This window comes from Eschrichtius robustus, chromosome 7 (assembly GCF_028021215.1).
Source record: "Eschrichtius robustus isolate mEscRob2 chromosome 7, mEscRob2.pri, whole genome shotgun sequence".
Taxonomy (NCBI): Eukaryota; Metazoa; Chordata; class Mammalia; order Artiodactyla; family Eschrichtiidae; genus Eschrichtius; species Eschrichtius robustus.
In genome coordinates this window covers 110,577,807-110,590,979 of record NC_090830.1, presented here as the reverse complement: position 1 = coordinate 110,590,979, position 13,173 = coordinate 110,577,807, and the positions used below count along the sequence as shown (strand labels likewise).

General features: G+C 42.3%; 1 protein-coding gene across 9 annotated transcripts in view; it reads right to left on the bottom strand.

Moving 5' to 3' along the window:
• Positions 1–13,173, bottom strand: part of ABCC2 (ATP binding cassette subfamily C member 2) — a 72,176-nt gene that overhangs the window by 41,994 nt on the left and 17,009 nt on the right. For 7 of the 9 annotated variants that reach the window (XR_011074519.1, XR_011074520.1, XM_068548350.1 and 4 more), the window contains 8 exons: positions 10,613–10,738; positions 8,901–9,035; positions 8,585–8,692; positions 8,115–8,170; positions 6,688–6,922; positions 4,568–4,731; positions 3,564–3,741; positions 246–500 (listed from right to left, as the gene is read on the bottom strand). Coding sequence is in view for 7 of the 9 variants with exons in the window: in XM_068548343.1 (XP_068404444.1) it covers positions 246–500; positions 3,564–3,741; positions 4,568–4,731; positions 6,688–6,922; positions 8,115–8,170; positions 8,585–8,692; positions 8,901–9,035; positions 10,613–10,738 (1,257 nt within the window). In the remaining 2 variants the exon portion in view is untranslated. Of the gene's footprint in view, positions 1–245; positions 501–3,563; positions 3,742–4,567; positions 4,732–6,687; positions 6,923–8,114; positions 8,171–8,584; positions 8,693–8,900; positions 9,036–10,612; positions 10,739–13,173 lie in introns of those variants that run through there. The other 2 variants (XM_068548346.1, XM_068548349.1) reach the window with 2 other exon arrangements.

Sequence of the window (13,173 nt, the reverse complement as noted above, 5' to 3'; positions counted from 1 at the left end):
TTGTAAGGCAATTATACTTCAATAAAGATGTTTAAAAAAAAAAAAAAAAAAAAAAACAGAGTATATAAACGCTAAGAGTGGCCAGAAGATGAAAAAGGAAAGATAAAGCCAAGTTCATCTGGGACAGTGGCAAGTCTTCTACCAGCTTTGCGTTGCTCAAACTCCAATCACAAGTCAGAATAGAGGAAGTAAAAAACTTTAGACTTTGAAGAACATAAACATGTCCCCAGTGACTGTTTCTTTACCTGAATAGCCCTATTCTTGGTGGCAATTACCCCATTAATTGGGATTAGGAGCACCATCACCCCAACACCTGCTAAGACTGAGGGTCCCAACTCCGCCCACAGGAAGTAGATGGACAAGGAAATCTGTAGAACATTTGACCACAGCAGGTGGATGAAGCTGGTCACGTCCATGAGCTTCTGGGCGTCCACAGACATCAGGTTCACTGTTTCTCCAATGGTGTACTGCTTCCTGGCCTGGTTGGATAGAGTCAGCGCCTAAAAACAAAGATTGGAATTGGGACACCTGGACAAGGCCAAGGATACTGGGGAGTGAGAGGGGAAATTCAGGAAGGAAGTGAAAGACAGTAGAAGGATGGGCTCCATATGGACACAGCTTTTCCAAGGGGCTGTGATCTTCTTGCCACTAAACCTTACACACAGCGTTCTCTCATTCTTGACCACTCTTTCCTGCTATTCCTACCTTCCCCAACGTCTGTTCCTCCACACACACTTTTTTTTGCTCAGAAAAGTCCTATTTATCTCTTAGTGTCAACTTAGTTGGAACTTCTCAGAAGACTTCCCTGACTCCCAAGTTTAGGTTAGGTATTTCTCCTGTGTATTCCCCTAACAACCCGTGCTTACCTCTGTCATTACATTCATCACACTGCACTGTGTAACTTTGTTTTTCTATTTCTCCACCAGTAGTAAACTCTGTAAGGACAAGGGCTACATCTGTCCAATCCACTACCGCTTTCACATGCACACAGTAGGGAAATCAAATACTGAAGGATGGAAGGAACGGAGGGATGAAAGGAAGAAGCATGTATTCATTCTTGCCTTGCAGACTTTAATGTGGCAATGTTATTTGGAGCCATGCTGTGAGGAGGTTGCAACCATTCCCAAGGAGGACAGAGATCTTAGAATGGTGAGGAAAGCGGCGGGGTTCACACACTGGAAGCAAAATGACTCGTTTATTGTCAGGAATTTGAGGGCAATATCTAGATGCCTGAATCTTGCAGCATGAGCCTCTTGTCCTCATGTTAGAGAGATCAGAAGGCTGAGACCCACAGTCTGTCACTTACAGCAGTGCCTTGTACAAATGATCCCAGACAAGGGACTGGGGGGTGGGGGTGGGTGGTGGGTGCATGAAACCAGCTTGTACTACGCTCACCAAGCCACCCTCTGGTGTGGGCTACATCTTTCCAGAGGAATGAAAGCCTTCTTCTAATTCCCACAAGGCAGTGTATGGGCTATGACTGGCCCTACAGATCACCTTCATCCTCCTCCTAGAAGCTCTACTGTCATCTTAATCCATCAATAAAGTCTTTAGAATATATCAGAATTCTTGGTTGTACAGTAAAAAGAAGGAAATTTCCTAAAACGTTAGGCTACCAAGGTTCTAGAGACATCAGTTCACTGCTATGTCTCCCCTTTGGTATTGAAAAACAAAAACAAAATGTAACATCTAGTTACCCTTCAAGGTAATCACTATACTTTTCTTTTTTCAATAAATCTCTGTAAAGTGGAAAAGTCATTAATTTAGTCCCAAGAGCCCTTGTTTGGAGGCAGGTCCTGTCTATGTGATTCTAGGCATTGAAATGATCTAAGCCCTGCTTCTCTGTAAAATAGGGATAATGCAGTTACTTCCCAGGGCTAAGAATTGATAATGGATGTAAAAAATGTTTCATAACATTTCATAAATGAAGCATAATCTAAACATAAAGTTAGTCAATTTTAAATTCTATTTTAGGGACTTCCCTGGTGGTCCAGTGGTTAAGACTTCACCTTCCAGTGCCCGGGGTGCGGGTTTGATCCCTGGTCAGGGAGCTAAGATCCCACATGCCTTGGGGCCAAAAAAAAAAAAACAAACCATAAAACAGAAGCAATATTGTAACAAATTCAATAAAGACTTTAAAAATGGCCCACATCAAACAAAATCTTTAAAAAAAATTCTATTTTAGTAGCAATATTTATTTGAATGAAGGTCTCATTAAGGGCTCTATTTTACACATTCCTTATGGATTGTAACAGTTGCAAAACCTGGAATATATCAATATTAAGAATCAAAGTAGTGGAAATGAATCATCACAATTGTAAAAGTGTACGTTCATAGAAATGTCTGAGACAGCCTGGTTAGTGACCTCATATCCTGCAAACCAGCAGAAATACAGTATCTCCAGAAGGAATAAGGGGATTTAAATTTTAATTTTGGAGAAGACAAATTCCAGTGTGAGGGTATCTGGGAGTTCAAAGAACTTGACCAGACTTCTGATCTAAAGACATTTGGATCACCTCTCTGGGTCTCTCGATGAGTCAACATCTACTCAGGAAAGACAAAAGACACACTGGAGTTTTAAGAGAGGAAAGCAAAGGATAAAATCAGGAACTGTAACAGAGAAATCACTATGATGGAACACTCCAGTGGTGGATGAAAAAGAGGAAGAAAAGGCAACCGACTGACGTTCTGACCTATAAAAAGTATCATCTCCTAATGTATGAATTTTCTCCTTAGGCTTGTAGTCACTATTTTCATTTCTTTTTATTTATTTTTTAAATTGAGATATACTTGACTCTACTTTCATTTCTTAAGGGAAAAAAATGAGAATTCACCTTGGTGTCTAGGACAGAGGGAAATAAAGTTGCTCTGAGAAAGTTAAACATTAAAAGCAACGTGTCAGAGGGAAGATGGACAAAATCATCTTAAGGAAATGGAATAGCTCCCAAGTCCGCAGAACTTAGTAACCAGTGTGAAGGTATTTACAAATCCACAAAAGGAATCAGGCAGAGGAAGGGTTGGTCGTTACTCAAGACTGAGAAAAAGAAGTCGCTAGGCAAAAGTCAGTCCGAGGAGATGGAGTCGTGGTTCACAGAGCGTTCTAGTCTATGGCAAAATTGTGATTTGAGATGGACACACCAGGTCTTATGAGCCAAGTTTCATGTAGTATTTGGTTTAAATGTTGGTGATTTTAAGAGTCTGCCCTTGGCCAGCTTCTTTTCTGACTTTACATTCTGTCCCAAGGTGTTGTCACCTTGTGGAGAGAGGAAGGAAGAGAGGGATGGTACGCAAGCCTTCAAAGCTGAAAGGCAGATCCCGGGAAGAGAACAGCTTGCCGGCTTTTCCCTGGAGTGCACCTCACCCCACACACACAGACACTCTATGCCTGTATACACACTTTTCATTTTAATCTCCAAAGAAATACCTAAAGAAGGCTGTACGTTTAGCCAAAATCCAGTGTTGAGGTCAGTTATCATTTCCATCAAATTTTCCTCAATCTTGGAAGAAATGCTCACGTTTGCAAAGGGGATTTTCTTTGGTGATGCCTGGCATATTCCACTTACCTTCTTATATACAGAAGCCATGATGGTGGTCCGTACTTTCATGCCCAGCATAAAGCACAGTTTAAAGTAATACTGAAGGCAGACAGACTGGATGAGGGCCACGGCGAAGAAGAGGATTGAATAGAGATACCCAGTCCACAGATATATATCACGGTCATTTGCAAAGGAGATCAGCAATCTGCCAGAGCAAAACCAAGTAAGTGGTGCCCATCAAGCCTCTGAGGGCTCTTCACCCTCCTTGTGCACAGCCAGCTATGCTATCCCACCCTATAGGTAACAAAAGTGACCAGAATTATTCAATGCTCTTGGAAGACTGAGCTCCACAGCCATGTCAGCACTCTTGCCTTTTTTGGAGATGAGCAGCAAGGGCTAAGGGTTGACAACCCATGACCGTGAGACGGGATAATGTGTGCTCTACAAAGCTGCCACTGCAATGCTTTCTTTGACGCTCTCTTTCCCTACCCTCTGGTAAAAGAGGCTGTTATGTAGCAAGTTGATTTATTCCTGGAAAGGAATTAGGACATGCATCCAGCGTGAGCTAGAAGGGTTTCCCCTGGAGGATAGTTCATTCCATAGATCCTGGCAGACTGAAGTCCTGTCATGACTAACCCGAACCTCCCACTGAATGCCTGACTGTGGAGCAATGAGGTTACAAAGACTATGTACAAGCCTCTCCTGGGGTATGAGGCCCACCTTTTGGACATGACTCAGCTCACAGCAGTTCTGTTTAAGAAGAAAGCACCCCTAAGATGCATCTGGCTTCCTATGAGGAGAAGGACGTGGAAAAGAGGGAGGCTAAAGGATCTAAATGATTTTTCAGATCATTTTAGATCTTGAAAGATGCCTTGTGCTTTTCATGACCACAATGCTGTAAGGTTGAAGAAAATTATGAGCATTAAAAAAAATGGAAACTTAGTAATAGGCTCCTGCCTGCATATACATGGGGCAAAAAGCAGAGTGGCAGAGGAGGCCCTGAAAGGACAACCCAGGGCCTGGTCACTCACTTCAGCAGCTGAGGATTCAGAAACATGAGGACGTCGTACACCAGCTTCAGCAGGAACGATTTCAGGAGGATGACGTAGAAAGTTTTGAAGAGGGCTTTCACCAACCAGGACTTGGGAAAGTCTTTTGTGGTCTCAGACTTCTTTTTATTCTTCTTAGTTTCTTCCTGGGTACAAAACCAAACAACATCAGTGCTTGCAGAGCTGCGTGGTGTAAGAATTTGTCTTTACTGAACAGTTCCCGAGTGTTAGCCCCTGAGCCCTGCTGCCTTCTTTGTACAGGTTTCGGTCTTCTCTCCACTGCCTGGTCCTATTCACCCTTTTAGCTTCTATCACTGTTCCCCTCTCCCCCTCCTAACTGATACTTCGGATCTATTTTGGATTAGGAAAACAGGCAACAAACCTGGTGAGAATACCATGTAAAAACAAAGAACAGCCTCTGACTGGGGGACTGTGGGGCATCGTGGGAAGGAAGGGCATGGGCATGATTATATACATCTATATCTATATCTATATATATTTCAGATGCTTAAAAGCCTTTTCATTCCCTTCTTGCTCATGGTTACTGTGGGATGTTATGGGTTGAATAGAATCCCCCCAAAAGTTATGTTGAAGTCCTAACCCCCAGTGCCTTAGAACGTGCCCTTGTTTGGAAATAGGGCCTTTGCAGATGTAATCAAGTTAAGATGAGGTCATTAGAGTGTGTCATGGAATGGGTCCTACTCCAATATGACTGGTGTCCTTGTAAGAAGAGACACAGACATGGGGGAAGAGGCCACATGATGACAGAGGCAGAGAGTGGAGTGAAAACATCCACAAGCCAAGGAACACCAAGGACTGCTGGTAAAACCCAGAAGGTGGAAGAGGCAAGGAAGGTTTCTTCCCTACAGGTTTTAGAGGGAGCATGGCCCTGCCGATGCCTTGATTTCAGACTTCTGGCCTCCTGAGCTGTGAGACAATATATTTCTGTTGTTTTAAGCCACGTGGTTCATGGTGCTTTGTTTCAGCAACCCCGGGAATCTACTACATGGGATATCACCACCCACTCACCCGCCTCCTCCTTTTCCTGTCTCAGGAGTCCCACTAGGCCCCCAATTCCAGCTTCTCAGCCTCAGTGACATCCTCTTGTAATTTCTCTCACTGAGGTCCCATCTGATCGGTCTCTTGCCTCAACAACTGCCTCAACCTGCTTCCCAGCTTCCACTTTTGCCTCCCAACCATCCGTTCTCCTGGCAGCTGCTTCAGTGGGATTTCAAAAATGTAAATCTGATTGCATTACTCCTCTGCTCAAAACTTTCCACCGGCTTTCCATCAGACTTAAAATAAAATCCAGACTCCTCACCATGGCCCATGAGGGTCTACACCACTTAATCCCTGCCCCTTTTCCCGAGCTCACCTCACCCCTCACTTGTTCAGCCTCTCTCTCCATACTCCCGCATCCTCTCTCTCTTCTCCAAACAAGCCAACCATGTTCCCCTCTCAGCTTCCCGCTCCTGCCCCCTCTGAGTGGAATACGCTTCCTTCTGATGGGCTCTTTTCATCGCTTGGATCTTGGCCCAAATGTCATCTCCTCTGAGAAGCCTCTCCTGTTAACTCTGTCTAAGGAAGCACTTCACCCCAGATACATTAACATGTTTTCTTAATAGCACTTACTACTCTGAAAGAGTAATGTATGTATCGGTTTATTATTTATTTTCCAGCTCGCTAAAGGTGAGGATTCTTTCAGGCTGATCCTTATACCTGTGCCCAGAATGGTCTCTGACACACAGTGGTACTCAATAAATATTTTCAAGTGAATAAAAAAATAAATTAGCTGCTAATGCTAAATCCCACTGACGTGCAGATTCTAGTAATGCTAAGGTATTCTTTTATTTTTCTATTTTAAAAAACATTTTATTGTGGAAAATTTCAAATATACCCCAAAGGAGAGAGATCAGTACTACATTATACTCCCATGTATCCATCACTAAGGTACTATTAGTATTGTGAATATTACTAATAATATAAAATGCACTGTAAAGTATAAAGTGCTGTCAAAATGTAAGGACAGAGTCACCAGGACACTGGTGTCCTCTTGCCTAAGACATACAGCACATTCGAACAGACACTCAGGGGAAAGTTACCAGGACAAGGACATCTTGGCTTTGACTCTGGTTCTTGTCCAAACCATGCAGCCTGGCTCCAGGGTTCCGCTGGGTGTTCTCCTGCTGCCGTTTCTGGAATGCCTGCCTGGCCTGCTGCAGCTCTCCTGCCATGTACTTTTCAAACCTGCTGACTAGTGTCTTTGTTTTAGTCTCTTCGTCAATATCCCAGACATCTTCGAGCGTCAGAGGTTTCTTGAAGCCTTTCAAAACAACGCTGGAACAAGAGTGACCCACAGGCTGAGCCCCTGCAGGTGGGGCCAGAGGCTGTCTCCTCGCTGCCTGTCAAAACCATCCAGTCCCAGGATGCAGGGACGGAAGAATGGGGCTTCTCCCTCGCTCTACTACCCCAGCTCCTAGCTCTTGGAACTTGAGTGGGGAGAGCAGAAAAGGGAGTGGGTGGGGGTGATGGAAGGTGGGAGAAAACAAGAGAAGGGGAAGGAGTCCTACCGAATTGACAGCCAAAAGCGCGTCACCTCCCCCGATCCTGTTCCTTCCTTCTCAAACACTGGCTGCCTCTCTGCTGCCCTGGCATCTCCTTGAGGAGCCTCCACGATGCCCTTAAGGAACTGAGCAGACCTGGAGGCTGCCTCTAATACTCTCTCTCTCTAGATCAGGGCTCCTCAACCTGGGATTTGAGAACATGGATGGAAAATAAATTACATCTTTATTTTTATTAGCCTCTAACTGAAATTTAGCCTTTCCTTCTAATATGAATGTAGTCAACCCACCACAGTTCTAAAACAGAGTATTTGTGCCTTTGTTACCAGGTAACAAAAGTCACAGATGTTTTCATGGCTCATTTAACACTCATCACTGCTTTGAAACTATTAAACCCAGCCAGCATTAGGTCTTGATATTTAATGCATTAATAAAGAAGCACATGTATTACTATATCACAAATTTGGTAACTACATTTCAGTATATTTGTTTCCCTTTATAATCCCGTGTCTTTTATTGTACACATTTAAAACATCATCTGAGAAGGGATTCATGGGTGTTACCAGGCTGCCAAAGGGGTCCATGGAACTACAAAGGCCAAGGATGGCTGCTCCAGATCCTCTGGGAGCCCAGAACAGCTATTTCATCCCTTACCCAAGTCTGTGACACACTCCTTGCCCCCAAATTTCCCTTTTCCTGTCCTACTGCCTCCTTTTCCTTCTATCCTTTTTTTTGCATGGAACTCCTCAGGCTACCAAGAGCAAATCCCCCTCCTTCCTCTCCTCAGCTTCCCCATCTGCCCAGTGAAGGGACTGCAGTAAACTGATCTGTATGTTTTAACAGTCTCTGACTCTAAGTAGAGGAGAAATGGAAGCCATGGCAGGCACTTTTAAAATTAAGATTTCCATCACTTTCAGGAGAGTGAGGAGGGAGGGATATAGACAAGCCACACTCCAGGTATTTCCTACCTGTCATACCAACTAAACGTGATGCTACTCAGAAATGAAGCTGTGGTTGAAGGATGCTGCAAGACACACAAAAAATCAGACAGTAAATCAATGAGAAACAGGAATTCCATGGAACTCGAAAATCAGAAGCTGAGTTTTCTAAATATGATGTTGTGCTAGAAACTAGATATGACACTGAAGTAGGCTGGTCAACGTGTTTGTTTGGAGACCCTAAGGTCACCAGTAGAATGATAAGCAGACTTTTTGGCATAGATGTATGAATTAACTGTCTATGCTGAAGCTTGGTGGGTCAATATAAAAGTCAGTGTTTCCAAATTCTAGTCACTTTGTTTCCTTACATCACAAAATGGACTACACTACTATATTCTGGGCTTGTGGGACCTCCATGAGACCTCGACATCTCAAAGTTACATCTGTCAAGATACCATCCAATTAAATAATATATGAAGTGGTCATATTTAGAGTCTCACTTTTGATGAGTCGTTTTTTTCTGAAAACGCTGAAAGGATCAGGACCAGGATCTGGAATGCATAGCAGATGAAGAACACGCAGGAGTAGGCCAGATTAGAATTGCTGCCCTATGCGGGGGGAGGGGACAAAGAAAATGAGCCTTTTATCTGAATTAAGTCTAAACAGCCCCTATGTATCAATGCTTGTGATTAAAGTCTGTTATCAAATCCCCTAAATACAATCCTACCCTGCAACTCAATTTACCTTATGTCATTTACTCCAACTTAGAAGTTGCCCAGCGGTACCTCCTCATATCACCATCTCTTGCCTCCTTACCCTTAAGAGTGTCCGGATCAGAGTCTGAAACTGGAAAGTGCCACAGAGTATTGAGAGAATCCAGAATAGGGACAGGAACCAGGAGTCCTTCTGTATACACCATCGCCTGCTGTGCTGGATCAGCAAAACCAGGATCTAGAGAAAAATTCACATCATGTTTTGAAAAATATTGTCACTAACACCAAGGGCAAGAGGCAAGAAGGATGTCAGAGAACAGGGGAAGACACGGGGGCTGACGGGGGAGACTGTTGTAACTAATCTGATGCCAAATAGTACATTTCCTCCCTGATACCATCCGACTTTTTCTTTCAGGACCCCAGTGCTCTCTCTGGAACTCCCTTCCCTCTCCCATCTCTATTCACCACACTTGGGCAGGGAGTCAGACAAGAACGCAAAAGGTCACCACCTGCATCTACATAGAATAACTTTGGGAGCCAGAAAAATCTTTCTAAGGCCCAAGAAAATAATTTCAGGCACTACAGTAATCAGGTTGGGGAGGCAGATTCTGCTGAATAGGTGCAAGGTGTCTGTATCACAATATTTTCTAATAATATTAGACTAAGCAATTAGCAACAGCAAAAAACTTTGCCTCGCATTATTCACTTAGTTATAATTAAATGTTGTTTTCCCAGACCCAGTGCTGTGCTAGTAAACTGGCATTCTGAAAACAAAGCCATGATTTGTGGCATGTGTGAATTTCCATGGTATAAATACTCCCACCGTGGTGGATTTCAATCTCCGACATGATGTCACCAAACGCAGGGCTGGGAAGAGAGGCACAGTCAGCTCTGTGAGCTGGCTCCAGCGCACCGCTGCCTAGACTCTTCTCTGTTTTATAACAACGGTGACAAAACGACGTCCTTACAGGGGCCAAGCAGAGCATGTTACTGAGTGAAGTGAGGGTGGAGGACGGTACTGAGCACACACCTGGTCTAATGCAACCAACTGCTACTCAGTCCTAGCTGACCGCTGCCCTGTGGGAATGTCGGCCCAAAGTTGCCAGGCATTCTGATTTTTCAAGAAAGTTTAGGAATCAAAATAATTATGTTGTATCTTCCTCTTTCAAAATGATGGTAACAGGAATTCCCTGGCGATCCAGTGGTTAGGACTTGGCACTTTCACTGCTGGGGGCCTGGGTTCGATCCCTGGTTGGGAAACTAGGATCCCACAAGCCGCTTGACGCAGCCAAAAATAAAAAATAAATAAATAAAATAAAATAATGGTAACGAATTCAACTGTTTTTTTAAACACTGTACAGCTCTCCCTCCCCCAACAAAAAACCCTGCCTGTAGGAGAGACATAAGTTTCTGTCATCAAATTTACACAAACAAGTCTAGACTCAGTGATCCATTGATTAGAGTCACCAATCAATTTAAAAATAATGTTTACAGCATGTAGAAAATTCTTTTACATCAAGAAACTTGGATTTCATCTGTGATCCTTAGATGGCAAGATATGAGGGCATAAGGTACACATGTTAATCATTAAAGCTAATACTTACCCTAGGAAGAAGGCATAATAAAGTAGTGTTTAAAAGCAAATGAAAAGCTAAAATTGGTTTCACCCTATTACAACCAAGCTTTGCTTCATCATAGGTCCCTTGAAAAAGATAGATGAGATTGGACTTTATTTCATTCCACAAGAGCAAATTTCAGCTGGATGGCTATGAGTAGAGAGAAGATAAAGAGGATAGAAGTGATGATGGGCCTTACCCATGTGCCCAGGTAGAGGCTTGGATTGGTATATCTAATGGCAGGGACTGTGGCTTGTCCAGTGTCTTCTGTGAGTGCAAGGGCCAGATCTATGGCTGCCAGAATAAGAAGAAACCCAACAAGCACCTGAGAAGGCAAAAAAAAACACTGTTAGGAAGGTATCATTTAGAATAGAATGGTTCCCAGTAATGGATGGTAAAAATGGTAGGTAGTGCAAGATATGGAAGCAACCTAAGTGTCCATCAACAGATGAATGGATAAAGATGATGGGATACACACACACACACACATACGCACAATGGAATACTCCTCAGCCATAATAAAGAATGAAATTTTGCCATTTGCAGCAACATGGATAGACCTGGAGGGCATTATGCTTAGTGAAATAAGTCAGAGAAGGACATATACTGTATGATATCACTTATATGTGGAATCTAAAAAATGTAACAAACTAGAGAATTTATATTTATATTATATTCTTTTTGTTATCAAAAAAGCAGCAGACTCACAGAGAACAGGCTAGTTGGTTACCAGTGGGGAAAGGGAAGAGGGGAGGGGCAATATAAGGGTAGGGGATTAAGAGGTACAAACTATTAAGCATAAAATAAGCTACAAGGATATATTGTACAACACGGGGAATATAGCTAATATTTTATAATAACTATAAATGAAGTATTACCTTTAAAATTGTGAATCACTATATTGTACATCTGTAACTTATATAACATTGTACATCAACTATACTTCAATAAAAATGGTAGGCAATGATTCAGATAACACACTCAATTATGGAATCAATGGATATATATAATTCAAGTAATGGAATAAAGTTCAAAGTATGCTAAGTGTTGTTAAGGGATGTTGATTGTCACGGTTTTAAAATACGTCCACAAATTCTCCAATACTCCTCCCTTCAAAAGATAGCTTAGTTCCCCTTCCCTTGAGTATGGGCTGAACTCTGACTCGCTTGTAATAAATAGAATATGGCAGAAGAGACAGTGTGAGACTTCCAAGATTAGGTCAGAGAAAACAATATGGCTTCCTCTTTGTTCTCTCTCTCAGATGACTCACAGCAAGGGAAACTTCCAGCCTCATCGTGAGGACACTCAAGTAGCTCTATGGAGAGGTCCACTTGGTAAGGAACTGAGACCTCCTGCCAAAAGCCATGTGGGTGTGTCAATTTAGAAGCAGATCTTCTAGCCCCAATCAAGCCTTCAGGTGACCTTAGGCAGAGCCTGCATATTAATAACAGCAACCTCATGACAGACCCTGAAGTCAGGTAAGCTGCTTCCAAATCTCTGACCCATGGAAACTGAGATTTAAAAAAAAAAAAAGTTTATTTTTAAGCCGCTAAGTTTTGGAGTAATTTGTTACATAGCAATAGATAACTAATAAAATAGATTTAAAGGGGGAATTCCTCCAACCCAATTGGTATGGCACTATTCCCTTTCCTTGGTCATTCCTTTTCCTTGGTCATACTCCCAGCCTTCTTCCCCATATCAACTTTGAAGTTAATGACTGCAACTCTGTGACCCTAAGATGACTCCAAGTCTGTCAAATATTTGTACTATGAGCTCATAAGACATGATACACATCTTTTTGTTCTAAAGGACTACCCGCCCACCCATCAGGAGGGAGAATTATTACTTCCACTGAGGAGGTCCACTAGTACCTTATCCGTCAAGATGAAGATCTTTAGTACCAGCTCCCCTACCCTCACCCCTCCCTGCTCCCATCCATCTATGCCTACTCATTCCATAAGCCTCACTCATCCAGAATGGCTCAGGCAGAGATATTGGGCCCTTTATAATGAAAACCAGCGAAGAAAGCACCTTTAACTAATAGGATAAGTGCTATTATTTAGCAAAGAATTCTTAGGAATCAATCCCATTATTGCTAAAATAAAGGCTCTTTAGGATGATTAAAAGAAAAAATTAGGAAAATCTCTCAGAACAGAGGGGAAAAGAGAAAAAGAAATTCTAAAAAGTTGAGAAGGAGGATCAATTCAGCGAGTCTAACATCTATCTAACAAGAAGTTCTAGAGATATGGAATTTTAAAATTAGAGGAAAGGAAAGAAAAGAATAATATAAAAATTTCTCAGAGATAAGAAAGACATGGGTCTTTAGGTTAAAAGTATAGAACCCACTGAATGAAAAAAGACCCCTGTAGACACTCTTAGGAAATTTCAGGACATCAAGAATAAAGAGGATAAAGCTTCTAGAGAGGATAACAAGGAATGAGAAGAATTCTAACTTGGTAGCACAGGATTTGGGGGAACAACATAGCAACATCTTCAAACTTAAAAAAAAATTTTTTTTGAACCTAGCATTCCATAGTCAGATCAACATTTTCAGAAAGCAAGAACCTAGAGACTTTATTTACTATTGCTCTTTCTGAAAATTTTACTGGGGGCACTAAATCTCTTGTTTTACACAAAGGGGCATCGAGATGAGGATATAATGTACAGCATGGTGACTATAGTTTAGAACTTTCAAATATACAATACAGTACTGTTAAGAAAGTAGATATGGAGGGCTTCCCTGGTGGCACAAGGTTAAGA